Source organism: Ambystoma mexicanum, chromosome 12 (assembly GCF_040938575.1).
Source record: "Ambystoma mexicanum isolate Mex_15411 chromosome 12, UKY_AmexF1_1, whole genome shotgun sequence".
Lineage (NCBI taxonomy): Eukaryota > Metazoa > Chordata > Amphibia > Caudata > Ambystomatidae > Ambystoma > Ambystoma mexicanum.
Genome location: NC_090936.1, coordinates 1098342982 through 1098364371, shown reverse-complemented (window position 1 = coordinate 1098364371; position 21390 = coordinate 1098342982). Strand labels below are relative to the sequence as shown.

Sequence of the window (21390 nt, the reverse complement as noted above, 5' to 3'; positions counted from 1 at the left end):
CATGAGTCTGGTCAGCACCACATTAAGCTCCCACGCCGGGGCAGAAGCCTTCACCGGCGGGAATGATCGGAATAGTCCCTTCATAAATTCCTTCACCAGGCGATGAGACCACAAGGACGCCCGTCCCGTAGTCCTGGTATATCGGGAGATGGCAGCCAGATGTATTTTTATGGAGGCGTGAGCCAGACCAGCTTTGGCCAGAGACAGTAGGTATGGCAGCACTTGAGGGGCCGTAATCCGCAGAGGGTTAATGTTCTGTGCACGGCACCAGACAAAGAACCTCTTCCATTTATGACTGTAACACTTGAGAGTTGAGGACGCCCTGGCCTTTGCAAGAACCTCTCTGCAATCAGCCGGGATATCGTACCCTCCAAACTCTAGTGCTGCAGAAGCCAGGCCTGCAAGTTCAGCGACTGTGGGTCGTGATGGAGAATGGCGCCTCCTTCTCTGGAGAGAAGATCCGCGTCCGCCGGCAGCCTGACTGGCGGGGACGTTGACAAGTCCAGAAGGTCTGGGAACCAGATCTGCCTCGGCCACGCCGGTGCGACGAGCATCATCCTGCACCTGGACTTCTTGAGCTGGTTGATGAGGCGGAGCAGCAACGGCAACGGAGGGAACGCGTACAGAAACAGGCCGTCCCAAGGGAACGAGAAAGCATCGCCCATGCTCCTCGGCTGTGGGAACCTGCTGGCGAACCTCTGGCACTTGGAGTTCGTCGCCGTCGTGAACAGGTCGATCTGGGGTTTGCCCCATCATTGAAAGAGTCGATCCACTTGATCCTGGCGCAGTTCCCTCGTGGCACGAGCACAGCTCCCTGCTGAGTGAGTGGCGATGGTGTTTTTTATTCCTGCCGGGTGGAAGGGAACCAGAAACATCCCCTGGGCGACGGCCCAGTGCCACAGATCCTGGGCCTCCTTGGATAGGGCTGGGGATCTGGTGCCCCCCTGCTTCCGTATGTAGAACATCGTGGTGGTGTTGTCTGTGAAGATCCTCACCACTTTGTGCTTGAGGGACGGGAGGAACGACTTGAACGCCCAGAACACTGCTCGGAGCTCCAAGATGTTGATGTGAAGAGACTGCTCCTCCAGGAGCCAAAGGCCTCTTGCATGGAGATCTCCGGTGTGGGCCCCCCAACCCTCCAGAGAGGCGTCCGTAGTCACCGTCTCTTGAAACGCCAGGGTTTGAAAGTCCGTGCCCGTCGGGAGGTGAGCCCGGGTGCCCCACCATAGGATCGCCCGACGGAACTCCCTCCTTGTCGAGGGGGATCCGGTCCTCAAAGCAACCCCTTGCCTGAAACCAGCGGGCGTCGAGGAACTCCTGTAGCGGACGCATCCGAAGTCTGCACAGGGGCACAAGGTAGATGCATGAGGACATCATCACGAGAAGGGACTTGATAGACCTCACCCTGGCCACGTCCGTGGCTAACAGGCACCGCACCTTGCCCAGGATGGTCTTGGTCCTCTCCTCTGAAGGGGAGGCCAATTGCTCCACAGTATCGAGCTTCGCCTCCAAAAACAGAGCTACTTGCGATGGAACCAGGTGGGATTTGGGGTAGTTGATGGCAAACCCCAGCTCCATGAGCAACCGGACGGTCCTCGCCGTATGATCTACGGTGAGTTCCCTTGACCTTGCCCGGATTAGCCAGTCGTCCAGGTAAGGGTAGACGTGGATCCCCTGCAGGCGCAGCCGCGCCGCCACTGGTGCCAGGCACTTGGCGAAAACCCTGGGTGCCGACTTTAATCCGAACGGTAAGGCTCTGAATTGGTAGTGGCGTCCCTGAACCACGAACCTGAGGAACTTCCTGCGCCTTTTTAGAATGGGGATGTGGAAGTAAGCATCCTCCAGGTCCAACAACGATAGGAAGTCGCCTTGCTCCAGCTGTCCCAGCACGTGCTGGTGGGTGACCATCCTGAATTTCTGCACCTTGATGTATTTGTTTAACCGACGCAGGTCCAGGATGGGGCGCCAACCGCCGGTCTTCTTTCTGACGAGAAAGTACCTTGAGCCTCGAGTACACTCCGGAGCCCCGGAGCCTCCCAGGGACGAGCTCCATGGCACCTTTTTTGAGCATCGCCTTTACTTCCAACAGCAGTTGAGGGCCGCGATTCTCCTTCCTGGCCACGGGAGAATGCGAGGGCACTTCTTTTGGAATTGCAGCGAGTGCCCGTTGGCCAGGGTGTCCAGCACCCAACGGTCGGTGGAGATGGACTCCCACACGCTGACGAACTTTGTCAGCCGGCCTCCCACTGGGGTGCTTCGGTGGGGGCCCGACGACACAGCTCGGTCTTGTTTGGAGGAGGCCTTGCCGCCTTGGCCTCCTTGACGACGACGGCGGGATCCCCCTTGCTTGCCGCGACCTCTGTAGGCCTCCTGGGAAGAGGAGCGGGCTGCCTGGCGGTAAGCGGAGGAGCCACCACTGGATCCTTTGGAGGCACCTTATCTGCCTCCAGGGCTCCGAAAGGGCCGTCGCTGCTGAAGCACCCCAAGGGCCCGGGCCGTCTCCGAGTCGGTCTTGATGGCCTGTAGAGACTCATCCGCCGCCTTACCAAAGAGGTTGTTGCCATCGAACGGCATGTCCTACACCCTGGTCTGGACGTCCTGGCGAAAGTCTGTCGACTTGAGCCATCCCAGTTGTCGGAGGCAAACTCTGTTGCCTAGTTGGCGAAATCCAGTATCGGCGATGTCCGTCACCACCGTTATGGTGTGATCCGACGCCACCTCGCCCTCCTGCTGAATTTCTAGGGCCTCTGCCCTTTTGTCATCAGGCAGGAAATCTAGCAGGGGAGCTATTTTGAACCAGAGATCCCTGTCATAGCGGGCCACGATCGCTAAGGCATTGGCCGCCTTAATCGTCGTCGCCGCCGACGAGATGACTCGTCGTCCCATAGAGTCCAACTTCTTGCCCTCGCTGTCTGGCGGGGAAGTGGAAGTTGAAGCCGCCGTGCCCGCTGCCTTCTTCTTAGCCGCTGCCGAGACGACCGAGTCCGGAGTGGGCTGGGCCCTGAGGCACAGGGAGGAGGCATCGGGGACTCTGTACTTCTTTTCGTACCTGTCCCTCTTGGTGGGTGTCGTGGCAGGGTTCTTGAGGGCCGCAAGCCCCTCGTCCCAGATGTCGAGTAAAGGCACCGCGAGGGCCGTCTTCCTCTTAGCCTCTCGTCGTTGGTACAGAAACCCCTCCTTTTTCTGTTCTTCAGGGCAGAGCTGGAAGAGCTCGGATGCCCTGGTTATCATGGCGTGGGAAGAGCCAACCTTGTCGGCTGGGGATGCTCGCGGGGGGGTGATGACGGGATGTCTGCTGTGTCATCGCCGCCGACATCGTCCGTCCCCGTCGCCGTATCCTCTCCCGGCGAGGGGGGTGAGGGGTCCACCGGTCTCGCAGGCACGAAGTGCGGAGCGGGGTGGACTCTCCTCCGCTTGTTCGGAGGGCTTCCCGACGGGCCTGGTTCTGGCTCCTCCGTCGGGGTGCGTGGTAATCTCGTCCTTATCTCGGTACATAAGGATTGGATTGCCAACAAAATGGCCACCGAGCTATCCTGGGGCTCGGGCAATGGCTGCGACGGACGGGATGGCCGCTCCATTGGGCCCTGTTCGTCGTCGCTATCTTCGATCTCGTCAGCAGGGACCGTCCCCTAGGATCGAACCTTCTCGAACCTCTCGTTGAGGTTTCTGAACCTCTCGTTGAGGCCTATGGACCTTTCGTTGAGGCCCTCCTCGGTCTCCACCAGTTCCTCTTCAGAGGCTGATTCCGAGTCTGTAATGGCCACCGCCCCCCCCCCTCTTTTTCAGCCGGGGGCTTCACGGGGGTCATAGCGATGTGCTGGAAAGAGGATTCCCTCCGAGGCGGCAGGGATACTCTGGGCCCAGAGGCCGTTTCCATTGGCATAGTCTCAGCAGGCTCCGCCAGGGTCGCAGCGACCACTTCGGTAGAGGCTTTAGCCGGGTGGATCAAAGTCCTCACCACCTTAGGTGCGTCCTGGGCCTTTGCCTTGGGGGAGGATCAGCGCCTCGCTCCCCCTTCGAGATTGACCAGGTCCGCTCCAGAGGCCTACCCGAGTTCTCGGACTTCCTCATACCCGGACCAGAGCGCTGGCTCGTGGTCGAACGTGCCGGGGAAGTAGCGCCCTGCTTGGCAACCGAAGAGCCCAACCTTTCGGCGCTCCCGGAGCCCGCGGACTCGTGGTGCTTGGCCTTCTGTTGGGCCCCCGTCACTGGGGCGCCCTCAAAGGACTTAGAAGCTCGCTCAGACTTCTTCTTCGCCTTCTCACTTGCTGTGCCCTACTCCAGCCAGGTGGCGAGGCGGGAACGACGATCTTGTTTGGTCTGTTGCGAAAGGTTCTTGCAGAACGCACAGTCCTTCTCCACGTGCATCTTGTCCCCATGAAGGCAGTAGAGGCATCGCGAATGCTCGTCCTCCTTGAAAACGTTATATAATCTGCATCCAGGGCAGTTCCTGAACAGCTTGGATCCGGCCGTCGAGCTCCCCTTGTCCTGGGCTATGACCGTTGAGGTAGGCCACAGATCTTCCGGAATCCTCCAAGAAGTGTAAACTCGACAAAAACTTCACCCTTGAGGGGCGTAGAAGAATTCCGAAACGGGTCCCCGTTATCGGAAGTAGAAGCGGTGGAGCTTGAGGCTCGATTAAATCGAAAAAATGAGAAAACTCCTGAAAAAAGCGTGAAAACGCAGCAAAAAACCGAGAGCTAAACACGAGGACTCCCAACACTTGAGCGGGCAGTAAAAATCTGAGGATGGCTGCCAGAGGCGGGGCTTAGGGAGAGGGCAGTCATTGGCTGGGGGCAGTATGACCCAGAGATCAGTGATTGGTTACTACTAAGAAAGACAGATTAGAAACGAAACTGATACTGATTTTTTCTTTACCGAGGATTCCCAGCCTGACGACAGGGAATATTCATGGGCATGTGAATCCACGCCAGACCCCATGCTGGAGAATAAAAATAATAACCTCACCACATTTGTATGTATTACTGTATGTCAGATTCCTCTTGCTTCTAAGCGCTATAGTATAAATGCTATTACCATCCAATTTAAAGGTCCTCCACATGAGACTAGAAGGGGAGGTAATCTCAGAATGGGACAATTTAAAATCCACTTGTTTCTCAGCTTGTAGTTTCGCACTCTTCAAGTGATAAAGTACCCATTTAAGTATGGTGCATATGTGCAACATTGTATGTGTTGGGCGGAAGGGGATAATGGATGCAAAAGAAAATATGAGGGGACCTGCAGGCTATATAAACAACATTAATCAGCAGAAACAGAATTAAAGTACCTATCGCAGGGCTGGAGACTATGATTGAGTAGTCCACATTTCTACTGCTATTTCTGCTATAGGCTACACTGTAAAGAACGATCAAGTACATTGTCTTGCAGCCAGAATAACCCTCCCAAGAGTCTGGAGGAAGTAAAGATGAACTTTCCAGTATTTGTTTTACAAGACCACCAATGGAGCAGCAAAATTAGGCATGTGGACATTCCCACCCAAGATCTGAGTCACATTTTCAAGGATCCCTAAAACATACCTTTCTTTCCTCATGTTCCACCAGGACTTTCCTCCCGTGCGTATCTTTACACCAGAGGGGTGCATGCTCTGTAGAGATGGTGTTATCTGCAGAGGCAAAGAAGGCTTCGATTGTCTGAGCAACCATCTTCGCTCTAATAAACCCTCCCTTCTTTTCTGGAAGGACATGGTTTACTATGAATGGTGTCAATTTGGTGGAGTTCAACTTCTTCTTCTGGGCGTAACTACAAATCGAAAGCAAACACAAACATGAGGTTTGGTATTTTATATGAAATTTCAGTCAAGTTTTCTACTTCGTTTCTGATTTTGAAAAACACTTGCCAAATTCTTCATTACAAAGATCAACATATGTACATCCAGAGACAGTTATGTCGACACAGAAGAACATTTCAGAATGGAACAAAACATGTTCCCAACATTCTAATAAAATAAATACATGGGGAAACTTCTGGTTAGATAGGACACAATTAAAATATTACTAAACTACAACACTCCTCATGCAACTTGATATTTGTTGAAGATTATCGTGAATTGAATATTCCTGTTTGGGGGTATGGACTGCAATGTTTTTAAAAGTTGTGAAGATCAAAAGTGTTGGCAGAGCAGAGTGAGTATCTAATGCAACCTTAGATTCAGTTGGTCAGAGCGGAACCCTCACAGTCACGCTGAGATAGACCTTTTTGCGTGTTTTATGAAAAAAAGTGTACTATATTTTCGGTCAGATAGCACAGCGAGTAGAGTGCCGCTTTGACATCTGTGCAGAGCCTGCCGACAAAGATTCGAATCCCAGGAGGGTCAAACTCAGCCTTTCATCCTTCCGAGGTCGATAAATGCACACCACACACCGTGGGTAATGATAAGCAGTGCTCAGATGCCCGAGGGTTCATAGCGCTATATAAAGGTGAATTATTATTATTATAATATTAGCAGGCATCGAGCCTGTGCAGGTACTGCTTTTTTGCTCAGATTCATTTCTTAGAATTGTTTTTAGAGTAAGTCATTGAAACTATTTTAACTTGATTTTAGTTATCTGTTCCACTATCCGATTATAGCAGGGGCACGAGATCTGTTTACAAATTGAATTATTAGGCATGCTTTCTTAACCTACAATTCCCATACCACTTAGTGTTGCGCACATTGCTGACACCATCTCAAGGGGACCAAAGGCTTTAACCAAAGCACTGATGCTAAGCCTGTTTTGGCTTGGCTCTGGCATTTGGCAGGGGAGGCATCTTGTTTGCTTTTTAGCATGCTCCCCGTGCCTTTGATACCACAACTGTAACCGGTAAGGATATTTGTCGTTAATTCACATGTCATACGATGAATTTAAATGATAAAGTGGGTTATCCTAGGGATAAGCTCATTGCACTCAGAAACCAATCCGGTTTTCCGCCTTTAAGCACACTAACTAAAATACAAGAACACAATATCCATGCCCATGGGACTGAACAATGCAACATGCCTACAGAGGTTCTTTCTAATCATGCCAAGGTTGCGTTAATAAGTGCTAGATAGCCAGTCTAATATACAGGAGAGCTTTATGACCAGCTGGAAAAACATGATTCAGATTTTCTATTCATTACAGAAACCTGGTTTAATGACTCTTCCCAAGCTATGTTCCCTCTGTTAGTTCCAAATGATTATTCTATTCATTTTCTTAATCTAAGAGGGGGCGGTATTGCAATAAACCATAAGAACACTTGGAAGACTTCACATTTACAACCCCTTAGTTGAGATAAGGATTCCCAAATAGGGAATCTGAATTTGTGGCTTTTTCCCACGGTTTCCTTTAATTTTTTAACTTTTTTATGTTTTATTGTCATGTGGTTATTTTAAAACCTTTGACAAATCGTAAAAGATAATATTCATGATGTATCATACAATACAATAAAAACAAAATAAAATGATTTCATTTGTAATATGCAGCACAGAAAAAAAAATACTAATACATTAAAAAGATTTTGAAGATAAAACACAGAAATGTAGCTGAATTTATTCAAGCTTCAATGAAGATAGAAACTCCACAACTGCTATTACAACTGACGTAACCCGAAATGCGAGAGACATATGCCAAAAAGACTCAGTTTCTCGAAATGATGTACAATTCTTAAAATACGCCTCACACTTTCCTTTCAACTCAGGGCAATGGACAATCAGATGTTCTAGGGTTTCAACCGTTAAAGGATGATTACAAAAACAGCAAAGGGTAGACAGTTGAGAGCAGTCAATAAAACAAGACAATAATTCACTTGTCGGGATCAAGTTCCATCTAAAATGGATAAACATACGCCTTGCATATGGATGGGGATACATTGTTTAAAAAAGGAGCAGTGTTTTAGCTTTTTATAGTCAAATTTCAGATGACTCAAAGATTGGTAAGAATGCCTTGCATCAACTGTAGAAGCCCAGTCATGTCTGTAAAAATTAATTTTACTCTTTCTGGATTTTCGAGTAAATCAGCAGCCATCAAGTCCAAGCTCAACAGGATTGAGCTACAGGTCTTAAATAGGAAAGTAAAAAAGGAATCCCTGGAATTCACCATAATCCTCTTCAAGTCAGTATACAGACAGGGTTCCAATTCTGAAGAAAGAATTGTAAAATAGAGGGCCAGAAGCCGCCACGGGGCTCTACATTTTAAGGAAAGAAGCCCAAGACCAAATCGAATGATTGAAAGAGAAACCATTTCAAACATGGAATACTCATCTCCACAAGGATCCTTCAACCGTTGCAAGAGTGTCACCCACCCAGTCAGGAAAATGCTCAATACCATACAATAGTTTTGGTATTAACTTTCCCTCATACAATTTAATAGCCGGGAGAAGGGAAAAGTTTCCATAAATTAGATCAATGCGCATCAACTGATTTCCCAGGGTAGGTCCTCGAGCGAGCAACCCCGTCCCTCACACTCAATTTAGTTTCCTGTGTGGAAATCGCAAAGCCCAGGTAAGTAACATTTTCCACTCTCTCTAGCTGAACCTGGTCTATATAAAATGTATTCCCCAAGACCAGTTTTTTCCTTTTAACAGCACAGGTGAAAACGTATGTTTTGGATGAGTTAACATGCGGATTGTGATCAATGGCATGAGGCAAAAATGCATTTAAGAGACGCTGAAGGCCCCTAGAAGTTGTGTCAAACAATAAAAAATAATCCGTGTAAGCGAGCTAAGTAACCTTCAGCGTGTCTATTTGGGGAGAAGCCGAGGCCACCTTAGCCAAAATAATCCCAATATCAGCTGTGAGGCCCGATTCCCCTTTACCCACCTTTTGTAGGTTAGTGTAATTTGTTTTATGGCCAAATGCTTTCAACAATGGAACTGTTTGCCCCCTGCTTGATGCACCTAATTTTGGACCTCATTAGTCTTTTCCGTTGAACTATGTCAGCACTAAAAACATGCAGATGCTTCCGAAAGGATTTTTTACTACAATTCCCCCTAACAAGACCCCGACCAATCAAGTCAGTGACAGTGCCTATGAATCTTTGTACTCCAAAGGCATCCAATTGCAATTCCAAAGGAGAGGTGCCACGAAGGGAGGAAGCAGTCATATTGACATCCATTACCTTCTTGGAGTTCCAACTTACCCGGTTGCCAGCCGGATTAATAATCATATTAGGGCTAAAGAGCTCAGGCCGGGGAAAAAACGAAGTTTGATACAGGAACAGAGTTGAAAGATGACCGTGGTCACTAAAAGAATTCTCACAAATAGACAGCTGATGACATCTTTCAAAAAGTGGCAGTGACACAAAAATGTAGTCCAGAGTAGAACGACCATTGGTCCATGTGGGCCTACTCGGCTCATCACCAGCAACTGATCCATTGAGCATTATTAGACCCATCCCTGTTAGATTTTGGGTCCAAACTTTCCCAAATTGGACCTTATATGCAGAGCCTAGATTGGCTGCCCGTCCAGAAATCATAGAAACACAGCATGCATTCAAATCCTCCAAAAGAAGCTGGCCATTCACATAGGCAGACAACCATTAATTTGCTCGATCAACAATCTGGCCAACAAAGGATTCTAGGGGACATACACCACTGTGCCAATATATGTTAAACAGCAGAATTTCCCAAACAATGTCCAATCGAATCCTAATGTGGGTGGCCAAAATGCCGAATTTCCCAGCTGTAGAAGACACAATGGATATCGATCTTGATATTTTAACCAATGTCACCAAACCACCAAAAGGCCTAACCAACAAACCATTCCACGCCGGCTGATGTGCAATTTGAAACCCATCCAGGGCAGAACACTGTATCAACCAGGTTTCCTGGAGAGCGACAACAGTATGGGTCGCTAGCAAAGTACCTACTCTAATATCAGAGAAAAAGGTTCTGTGCCCCCTAGTATTCCATGAGATCAAGAGAAATTGGAAATCGATAGGTACAATGTTAGGGATGATGCCGAGAGTTCTGATAAGAATGAATCCTAAGTCTGCCCTGTGACGGAAAGCCAACATTCTGCACCTACATGGCAGAAGGCGGCCTTCCTGAACCCAGAGCACCCCTTATGTGCTAACTTTCCTTACACAGAGCCTCTTCCATATCTGACAGACTTATCGCTGCAATGGGACGAGATACCTGTGGAGTAGTAGGAGAATATATTGTGAGGTCAAAACGGTGAAGCTGGAAATGCATTGGAGGGACAAGGCCTCCATGTCCTTGTCCTGTACTCCCTTATGTGTGTTCTGTGTTGGTTTCTGCACAGGAGTCCATGTGGGACTCCTGGCAGTGCAGATCTTCCTCTTTTTGGTTGTGGTGAACAGACCCTTGGGATACCCTTATGGCACCAATGGCTTGTATGCAGTAACCTTTGGGACCACTACACACAACTATGACTACGGGTGTAAGCAAAACCAACCTTTGGTATAAGTCTGTACTACACAGTTTTTGGAAGCAGAGCTGAGCAGCCAGGCTTATCTCAAGAGGGAATGTGAGCTGTAAGGATGTTACACAAAGGTCTACAATCACATGTATTCAAATAAACTCTTATACTCAAGGTTTCTTGGTAAAACACTTATTAATTTATTTCACAGTTATAAAACATTCACTAGAAGGAGGCAATCTATATCACACAAAAATATACTTCAGTACTTTACACTGTACGTTTGAGGCATTTAAACTACTTTGAAGGAGGAGCAAAATGGCATTCAGAGTACTTTGAAGTAGGAGCAAAAAGGCATAAGTTAATAAAAAGAAGCTTACAGTTATTCTTAGACAGTGCAAATAGTTTGAGTTCACCAGAGGAGTCAATTCAATGCAATAGGTTTATCCAAAGTCAATGGGCTAAAGTTTTATATAGGATAGGGGATAGGCAGTTCTGGTTGTTAAACAGAAAATTATTTGCCAAAGTTCTCAGAAGTAGTTCGTAAAAGAAAGATTCATATGTCGCATCACAAGCTCACTAGGCCTGCAAGTTGCCGAAGTTTCAAGCACTTTCGCAGTCAGAGGTAAGTTCTCTCGGTCGGGTTTTCACAGTACCTTACAATGAAGAAAAAGATGCAGCTGAAGACATCTGTTCCTGGCAGTTCCTGCAGATCTCGCTGTTCCTGAGCCTCAGTCATGGGGACAAGAGGGAGGCCATTGGGGGACTCCTGCACTGCACTGGGACTGGTCAAAAAGCTGGCAAATGGCAAATCTTCAATTCCAGTAGCTGTAGTCAAGCACACAAACGGGTGTACCTCTCCCTGGTTATTCGGTTTCCTGCAGCACTCTGAGGAACATACAACCTGCTCCGAGAACGGTATCAAGGTGGCTTACGAGTTGATTGGTCCCACCAACTCAAAGGGAGAAGTCGTCCTTGCAGGGCTTCTCTGTCGAGATGAATTTAGCGAGTCGGACCTGCAGCAGGGCTTCACCGGGCAAACCAACGGTCCAGGAGTTGCAGCAGCTGTCCTCTTCAAGCTCATCTTCGGTTCTTTCGTTCCAGTGGTCGACTGCCTTCCAAGCCAAGCGACTCACCTTTTATCCAGTTTCCTCCCATTCATTCCAGCCTAGCTGCCACTCACCCAGCAGGGTGGCTGTCCTTGCCGGACAGTCAGCCAGCCAATCGCACCAGAGTGCATTTGGGTCTCCTGGGAGACTAAGCACAGGGAGTTTCGGGCACCACCCTCACTTCCTGCCCACCCCAGACACTCGGGCGCCAGAGGAGGTCTTCAGTCCTGAAGCCTGCCAAAGGCATAGGAACAAAGGGACTAATCCTGGTTTGGCACTGAGACAAACTCTAGAAGCACCTTTCCAAAATGAAATGGCGAAAAAAGTAGACGGAGACCCATTTCAACAAAGGGGGCTCAGACGCCATCTTGAAAAACATGGCTCCTGCGATTTAACGCTACCAGTGTTCGCGGTCGGGAAAAATCATGGTAATTCGTTGTAAAACCACTGCCACCAGCCATTTCGAGAGGAAAGGGTAGCATTTGACTGCTAAATATGTTTCTAGACATAGGGGATACTAAGTAACCCCTCCAGCACTCTATTGTAAAATAGGGTGTGCTGGGTCTAGGAATTTAAAGAGACTAGTAAAGTCAATTTCAATTTACATTCTCTGGGAAATAGTAAGAGGCTTCCCTGTGTCACTGCACTGAGGGTGCTGTGTGACACAAATGAAAAGATGATGCCTAAGGAGTTGTCTAAAACTCCATAATCAGAAGAAACAAACACAGAAAACAAGCAGAATTAAAAAGTTCAAAGTCCCAAAGTTTAGCAAAAGAGCTGGAGGGCCCTAAGGTAGACGGAATTGTCACATTTATGAGGATTCTAAAACCTTGTACCCCTAGTGTATGTTTTGGAGCACCTGTGGGTGGCCCCCAGAGCAGGGCATGGGCTGGTGGCAGCTCCATGCAGAATTTGACAGGTGCTCCGAGTATCCTCCATTTTGGGATACCCAGGCCCTGCCATAGGAATCCGTGGATTCCCGATAGGAGACAAGAGGGCCCCTATGGCCTCTTGGTTTCTTTTGCCTGTTACCTTGTTCTCCCAAAGTCCTGGGAAGCCCTGACTATGTCCCTTCCCCTGACTGGCTGTTGGGTGGAAGAACCATATATGGTATTGTGGGGAAGTCCAGGCCAGACTGGCTGGAGCCTTCTCAGTGACTGTATGTTGTGGGTACACCCTTGGGGTGGGACCTGGGTGAATGGAGTGTGTGACCAATATGCATTCCATGTTAGAGCTGTCTGGTACCTGTGTGTGTGACAAAGAATGAGACAGCCATGCCCGAAACAGACATGAATGCAGTGTGATGTGCTGAAAGGGCGGGTGCTTGCCCCAATCCACATTCCTTGGTATGGGTGTCTGGGTGGAAGTGAATGGCCTGAATGCACTGTGAGCCTGATTGGCTGCCTGTCTACATGAATGCCCATCAGAATAACTGGCTGCCTGAGCTTGGCTCAGTAGTGTGAATGAGAGACAAAACAGTATATCTGGGAACCTCTCACTTACCAGAATTGTTCAGAAGCAGAAGTTGAAACTTGAAGCTGCTTATCCTTGAAGCCCAGCTTAAAACACTCCTAACATCGGACTGCTGGACGCCACGTGCAGCCTACGCACGGAGTGGGGACAAGTTGCAGTGGCAGTAGAAAGGAGGTAAGGAGTTGGTGAGGAGAGGGGGCCCTGATTAGACATACAAAATATTTGCAGAGAGAGTGGGCTTCCCCCCTGCCACTCCCTGGGATGGTATGGAGACCCCTGGCTGCCCCCAGCACGCAGCCAATCTGAGGCCTGGTTGGGTGATTGGGCACACATACGAACAGGAAGGACTCGGGACACGGAAGCTGAGGCGGATTACGGGTGCAAGCAGCGTAGGCGCCACAGCGGAAGGGGCAGAGAGGGCCGAGACGCCAAGTTGTGGACCTTGAGCCTGGCGCTGGCTGTGGCCATTGGAAATAAGGGAGTGTGACCCCAAAAGGAGGCACAGGTGAGGGTGCGCCTGATTGCGACACTCCACGCTCACGCATAACCAGTGACTACGGAGAGCGCAGACTCAGATAAAGCAGCAGTAACAGAGGAGCACAATCAATTGGAAGTAGTGCTGGGGCCGGGCCACCACACAGCTACCACACCGTGGGACAGGACTCAGAAGGAAATGACGATGAAAGGTGGCAAACCGAAGATCAAGCAAACCATGCTAGAAACATTTGCATCAAGCCAAACGCCCCGGCAAGGCAAAGAAGTGGACAATATGAAGGAGCAATCACCGCCTCCTGGGGACAAAGCCAGGTAATCAGGAGATTCTAGAAGCGATTGGGGTACTGCAAACAACGTTAGAGGGTAAGATAGATGCAGTGGCAATAGATTTGGCACTGCTGCGCCAGGATGTCTGTGCGATTGCGCAGCGCACAAACAAGTTGAAGGAACAAGTGAAGGAAAATACTGAAGTCAGAGCACAGACAACGAAAGATGTGGATGTCCTCATGCAGAAAATGAAGCTTCTGGAAGATAGGGCGCAGGAGGCAGAGGGGCGAGCCCGTTGAAACAATATACTAATAGTTGGCCTGCCAATTACGTGGAAAACCCACTGCTAGAGGAAATTGGAGTGGGAGTACTCTCTCAGGGGTTCACAATAGAAAGAGTGCATCGCTCTCTCATCAGAAGACCGCCCCCAGGCACCCCACCCAGACCAGTGATAGCCCACGTGCTTAATTAGAGAGATCGTGAAAAGTTACTGGCCTTCTCCAGGGCTGGGGGCTAGATACAAACAGACTCTGCTAAAGTAGCTGTATACCCAGACTACATATTCCAAGTTCAGAAGCGGAGGGCACAGTTCGTCACCACAAATGCCAGACTATGTAAAGCCGGACTCCGGCATATGCTCATATACCGAGAGAGATTAAAAGTGATCCATAAGGGCAAATCCCTCTCCTTCGAATCGCCTGAGGAAACACTCGAATGGATGGACAGAATACAGTTGCCTGATGAACCGGAGACTGGCCAAGGACCTGGATGTGATGGATAGCAGGTGTGTGGTTCGACGTGGCGACAATAACTATGTAGTTTAGCAGGAGGTGGTACTTCATGAGGTCGCACAAGAAGACAATTGAATGTAATGGCTAGAAATGTTGAAACAAAATTGCAGGAGCAGAACAGGGATTGCGGACTACTGGTAGTGGGACGAGAAAGCAAACCCTATACACCCCTCATAGTTAGTAGGGCACCAGGAAGCTAGTCTCACGACCGGGTGGAATGGAGCGGAAACAGGGTTATCCCAGAATGCATGGCATAGCGGGACAAGTTATGTTTGCTGTGGGGTGTGTGTGTAAGGGGAGGGAGGGGGTGGGATAATAGGGAGGAGCATGCCGCAGTTAATAATTGACTGCATCAAACTCCTACTTAGGCTGGCCACAGGCTGGTGGCCTCACTAACTCCACCACATGAGCAATGATGGCTAACACGGTCAGTATAAGGACTTGGAATGTGAGGGGATTGAATAAATATTTGAAATGTAAGAGAGCGAGCATGTGTAATCGAAAAAATAAGGTTGGGATGACGCTGTTACAGGAAATACACTTGGATGGGCAGAAGCAGAAGAACCTGCAAAGGGCCTGGGAGGGTGTGATGGTGGGCTCTACATACTCATTGTTTGCAAGGGGGGTCCTTTTCTGGATAGCTCCCAAAATACCATTCAAGATATTGGCAGTGAAAACTGATAACGAGGGCAGGATGGCAATAGTGCATGAACTATTGGAAAACCACAAGGTTTGTGTGGCGAGCGCTCACGCTCCAAATCATGACACCAGTGTGTTCTTTAGATCACTGTATGCGAGATTGGGCCCATACAGAGGATGTACCTTGATTTGGGGTGGGGACTTCAACTGCACAATGGACCCTTCTTTGGATAGGTCTGATAACAAGCATAAGTGGCCATCCCCCCGGCTAAGGTACTGAATTCATTAGTGGACCACTTCCATTTGTGTGACCTGTGGAGGGCAGAGCATAGAGAAACGAGGGGATCTTCCCATTACTCAGCGCCACATAGGATATACACCAGGATAGACTATATGTTTACGGGTGGTGAAAGTGAATCTGATTTTTCACAGAATACTTTCGGACCATTCACCACTGGTGGTGAGATGGAGAGTGACTCCTCCAAGACCGCCAATTCCCACATGGACACTGAGGAGCGAAGCGCTGCAGGACACTGCATTTGCTGAGCATGTCAGGAAGAGCACTGTCGAATATATTGAAGTGAACGAGGGGAGCGTCCCAAAAGTGGGCACAGTCTGGGAAGCAAACAAAATGGTCATCAGGGGAGTGATGATCACGGAGTCAGGAGGGATACAGAAGGTCCTGATGAGGGAATTGGAGAAGACGGAGTGGGAATTGAAAAGAAGGGAAGGGGAGGCCTTGATAAGTAAGGAACATCTGGAGGAGATGATCACGCTTAAGCAAACAGGCCTAGCACAATGGGACAGGCTGGGGAAGTTTAATTATGCAAGGTATCTGGAGAGGAGTACTCACGATAGAGACATCACTGCTGCAGTCCACATTGCAGCGACAACACCTGAGAGATCTCCTCTAGGCTCCTGCCAAGGAGCAGGGTGAGAGTCACTACCTGGTGAAACTGGGCATCCGAATCTGGCAGGTTCCTGGGAATAGAAGATCCGCTCTCTCCACAGACGCTGATAGTGGCGGTCCTTGGGACAGGGAGGACGATAGGACCATGATATAATCAAGGTGGGAAACATATGGAGTGGCCACGGTGGAAGACCTGCGGAATGAAGGAAGGTGGAAACCGTTTGGGGAATTGAGGGAGGATGCAGTGTTACTGGCAGGACAGTACTTGATGCATAGCGCGGTTCTGGGAGTGCTACGTACAAGATCGCCAAATGTCAGGGAGGGGGATATTGAAAATGAAGATATAGAGATGTTGCTCGCAGTGGCGGAAGGCGGACACATAGTGTCCAGAATCTATGAGATCTTATTAAACTGCACCGCAAGAGCTGAACTGTAAGAGTAAATGGGAGCTGCAACTGGAGAAGATATTTGAAGAGAAAGAGTGGAGAGAAATAAAGAGATACCACAAGACAGTATCCCGAAATGCTAGATTACAGTTAATACAGATGTATATAGTGCAAAGGGCATACCTTACACCTGCGGTTATCTCAACATTTAAAAGGGCTGGGAAGTGTGCCCCAAATGCAGGGGAGAGGAGGCTAGGCTCACACACATGTTCTGGGGATGTCCGGTTATACAAGGGTTCTGGGCGAAGATAGCAATTAAGGTGGCCCAAGGAGGCATTGAGCTAGATGTCCAGACACCGGAAGCCTGAATGCTGGGGCGATTTCAGAGAAACACGAAAGATAAGCCATTGAATAAACTCAAAGACCTGATGCATATACTGGATAAGCGTAGCATAGCCATGGGGGGGGGGGGGGAGACACAAGAGAACCGAGTGTGCACAGATGGTGGAAAGAACTGGAAAGGTGGTGCACAGCAGAAACAGGGATGTGGGAGAGGGCACTTAAGACACAGAATACAGAAACTGGAATAGACATACAAAGATGGATAGCGCTCAGAGTGACACTGTTCACAAATGTGGAGGAGAGAGGGAGTGGGCAGCACATGGGGGAAGTGGATGCAGTAATTGTAATTGATTAAATAATCAGCAGGAAGGCAGTGTGGAGGGGTGTTAAGTAGTAGATAGAAAAGATAGGCATGTATATGATGTGTCTTGCAAGGATGTGTATTATATCAGAGCTGGTTGCCCTGCGGGGCTGTTTTTGTTCAGTTTTATAAAATCTAATAAAAACTTTTTTAAATAAATCTGTGAAGCCCAGCTAGAAAAAGAAGAACTGCTGCTGCTTTCCTTCTACCTGATACGAAAGCTGTCGAGTCTGTCGAGGACTGATACGAGAGAGGACCTGGCTAGGAGACCTCGCCCCGAGCTACGAGGGAACATTGTGCAGAAAGCAGATCTTCACTTAGGCACCCTGGAAGTCAGTCCTGAAAGGCTGCCGCTGAGGAATCCTGAAGTGAAGCACCGGGACATCGAAGTCCAGCATCATCAACCAGGGTCCAGAGGACCTCCGTGACCGCTGGAAGCCTGTCGAGTCGTGTTGCCCAGAAGCAGGGATAGCTTGACACCATGCTGCCGACGACTGGAACCGCAACTTTTGACCTTTGCCCAAGACATATGAAACAAAGGACTCCCTTGCCATCACCATCGACCGATTTGTCCTGCCGGAGAAAGTCAAGGATGTCGACGAACCAAGGAGAATCTGCTGGTGGGTTCCCGCCGCCCCAAGTCCACAAAGATCCAAAAGCCAGCCGTGGTCGAGTCCCGATCGTCAACGCCGACACCCGCTTCCGGGCCTACGTTCTTCATCGAGTTATCTTTGTGGCATCAAACTCTTCCCCCTCAAGGATTCTGCACGCTAGAGATCACCTTCTTCGAGGACTATTGACACCCTGTGACTCCTGCTTTAGAGGGAGTTCACACTCGAGGGATGCATCAACGAACCATCGAAGAAACTCTGCTAAAACTCAGGTGCATTGGGGTAGTACAACATTTTAGCAGGAAACAAGACTATTTCAAACATACATGGACTGGGATTGTTGATACACTATTTACAGGTTGCCCAGGTGGGGGGATCCTCACACAGAACTGTGTCATGGTAGTGGGACAAAGTATTCTGCAACTGTTTAACCTAACTTTTCTTCCTTCCTAGGTCTGATGTTGGTTCACATTACTAATTGATTTGTGTGCTACTGGAACGGTCAGCAGTTGGTGCATTTTAAAGGATTCAAGAGTGAACTGTGGTGTAACATAGACCTTGTACATATTTACCATATTAGATTTGCCAAAGCACAAAGTGTTTTATTGACTGTGTATATATATTGGAACCTTATTTATATAAAGAAATGATATCACATAACATAGTGTGTGGCCATTCCTTTGTGGGGGTGTAGGGGCTTGGGGACTACACTGTCCTTAAGAACCAGCCCACATCACCTCCTGAAAGCTTAAACCTTGGTTGCTCGTCCATTGGTACCCTATAGAGAACCTTGGCTGGGGTGCTCTGTGCTTCTACTCTGCCATATAGAGGGCAGATACCCCCCCGCCCAGTCTTAACAAAAGTGCCTAGCCCTAATAGCATCTAACTCCTTAAATAACATGGAGATTTATACTAACACATAGGGTGCAGAGGTCAAGAAGTTGATATCCTTAAATATGTTCCTCATACTGTCTCCTTAAATAATAAGTCACAAACTAATTTCAATGTCAGATGTAGAACCACGCGATCAGTATACTGCCGATCACTGAAAAAAAACCTCTGTCAATATCAGATGAGGAAATAAGTGCAAAGGCAGGGAGAGAGCAGAACAACCTCAGCACATTCGAGCGATTCAAAGAAACACGCCCATTCTCCGGTGCAACACTCTCAAGCATAACCAACAGCTCACCCGAAAACTCCCCCCCCAAGCGAGGTCATCACCTCTTCTCAATGTATTCAAAGCATAGGAACCAATCGGTCTCCTCGCCATTTCATCTGTTCCAGCTCTCAATCCCAATTGGCCAACTTTCAAAGTCCTAGGGTGTTTATTAGGTTTATCTAGGAATAGAGATGGAGTCTTCCAAGAGAACGAGGGCTCAACAACGGGCTTGAATACTAAAGTGGAATTCCTCTGACACATGGAGCAGCTAGTCACGGGCAGGAACTCAGAGACCGGAGTCCTTTAAGATGAGGCAGCAATACAGGTGTATGGGAATGCAGAAATTACTCAAACATCAATAATCAAAATGACTCAGGAAATTGGCAAAGTTTGGTTCTGTTTTAATATCAATCATCTAAAACAGGGAGTTACAACAGACATCATCCAATGTCGCAAAACATGATCTCAACAAAATTTAGAAGAAAAAAGACTTATATAATCAAAATTCTTCATCACTAATGTCATGTTACGTGGCAAACTACAAAAACCTACGAGTAACGGTGATTGGCTTTCGGGGGACATCTAAGTATACGTTCTATATAGCCCAGAGTTGTGATTGGGTGTCTAAATCAGGTGGGCAACTAAGCCCATCCCAAGTGAAGGGTCATCTTCATCATCACTAAATACAAGACGATCAATTGGTTACACAAACTATAGGTCTCCTAACTACGTTGCCCTCTATAATTGATTTGGCACACTTATCCCTTCTGGAACATTCCAACGCTAGCAGCACGCAGGTTACCATCCCAGGTGCATGGTAGGTTGGCGTGGTCTTGCCTCCCCACCAGTTAGCCCAACATCTATCATCACTCCTACAGTCTGCCAGACAACTAAGGCTTTGAACTCGACCTTGCAGAAGCTGTCTGTGCCTGAGAAATAAAGGGAGTGTGGAATTGCTCTGTCTCCCAGTTGCGGTGTAACTCAACACAAGCTAGTTTCGATCTCGACCATGTGACTTTGAGACCACTGTTTCGAGTCTTTTGCTGCATTTAATTCTATTAAATGAAGAACTCTTGACGCCTCCAGTGTTTTTTCATTCTGCTTCAAAAAGAAGTTTGTTCTTTTCTCACATGTATTGTAGCCTTTTGACAGGCACCCAATTTCACTGTGGCCCCGTCTTCTTGGTGCTGGGCCAGCCAAGCCTTTCTCAAAATTCTCCTTCGCCATCAGTTTTAAATCCAACTGTGCCACACTGAAATCTTCTCCAATTAAGAGTTTCCAAGCCTTGCTAAAGTGCATTGAGGAATATCCAGGTTGTGTACATTCCTATATGTATACATTGGTGCATTGCTGCATCTAATTCACTACATAGCCAGCCTTTATGATTACTTTTTCCTACTTGCGTTGCTGCATCTGTACAGGTGTAAAGTTACTTTGCATTTTATTCAATGCTTCCTTGCTCGAGCATCTTCACTTCGATCCCGAAATGCTGCTTACTTCGATACTTCATCTTCAGTTTCTATATAATGTCTATATCTTCATATCACTTGCATCTCTTCTAGGTGCATCAGTCCTTGCTTTGCATGTTGTCACCAGTCTCCTTTTTATTCAGATACATACTTCTTCCAGAACCCCAGCCAGAAAAGCACTATTTCTTTGTGCGTGTATGTAGGGTTTTCTTAATGGATACCTTGCCTCGAAGATTCTTTGTGGTACAGGCATCCTCACTGGTATTTCTCGTGTAGCAATCTCTGGTTCCCAGCATATAGGTAACATGGGGGCAGAGCTTTTGATGCGGGTATTTGGCTCCACCTCTACAGGCATATTTACAGAGATGTTTGAAACTGAAGGAGAAGCCTGAAACAGGCCTCCATGCAGTGAGAAACCACTCCAGGCCCTCAGTACTCCGGCCGCATCAGATGAGTGAGTTTTCGAAGGGGAGGGATGAGCTTCTGCATTCTGGGTCAGAGTTTCCCATCCGATTTACGAAGTTTGCCGATGGGTAAGCACGTTAAAGGTCAAAGCCAGACAAACATAGGGATCTGTGGGCCTGCTCAAGGTCTTACATGGGAGTAAAGAATTTGTTTGCACAAGACCAGCATGGGGGAGCTCAGCAGGCCCACTTGACCCAAAAGCGAACCCAGAGCAAGATTGAATAGGAGGACCGTACATCACTAGTCGAGGTATTGGACTTAACACACCTCACCTCTGATCTAGTGCCCTATTCACCCCCAAGTCCATCTGTAGGGTACATCGACCCAACACAGCAGAGTCAAGAACAGTTGGGTTTAGCTTGCCCCTTGCCACAGGATTCTTTTAACAAAGAATGAAGTATGGTTCTAGAGGTCTGCCAATTTTTATTTGTCAATACCAGGTTTTTGGTTTTCTTTAACCATTTAACACTTATCTTAAAAACCTTTGAACCGGAGGCAACCATATTGGTAGCCACCAATGGAATTGGCTCTGGACAGTCCACCCCCTCCCTGCTAT

General features: G+C 48.3%; 1 protein-coding gene across 1 annotated transcript in view; it reads right to left on the bottom strand.

The window, feature by feature from the left end:
* The window catches only part of FBH1 (F-box DNA helicase 1), a 1469681-nt gene that overhangs the window by 832463 nt on the left and 615828 nt on the right, over positions 1–21390 (bottom strand). The window contains exon 10 of the mRNA XM_069629653.1: positions 5538–5760. Coding sequence (XP_069485754.1) covers positions 5538–5760 — 223 coding nt within the window. The remainder of the gene's footprint in view (positions 1–5537; positions 5761–21390) is intronic.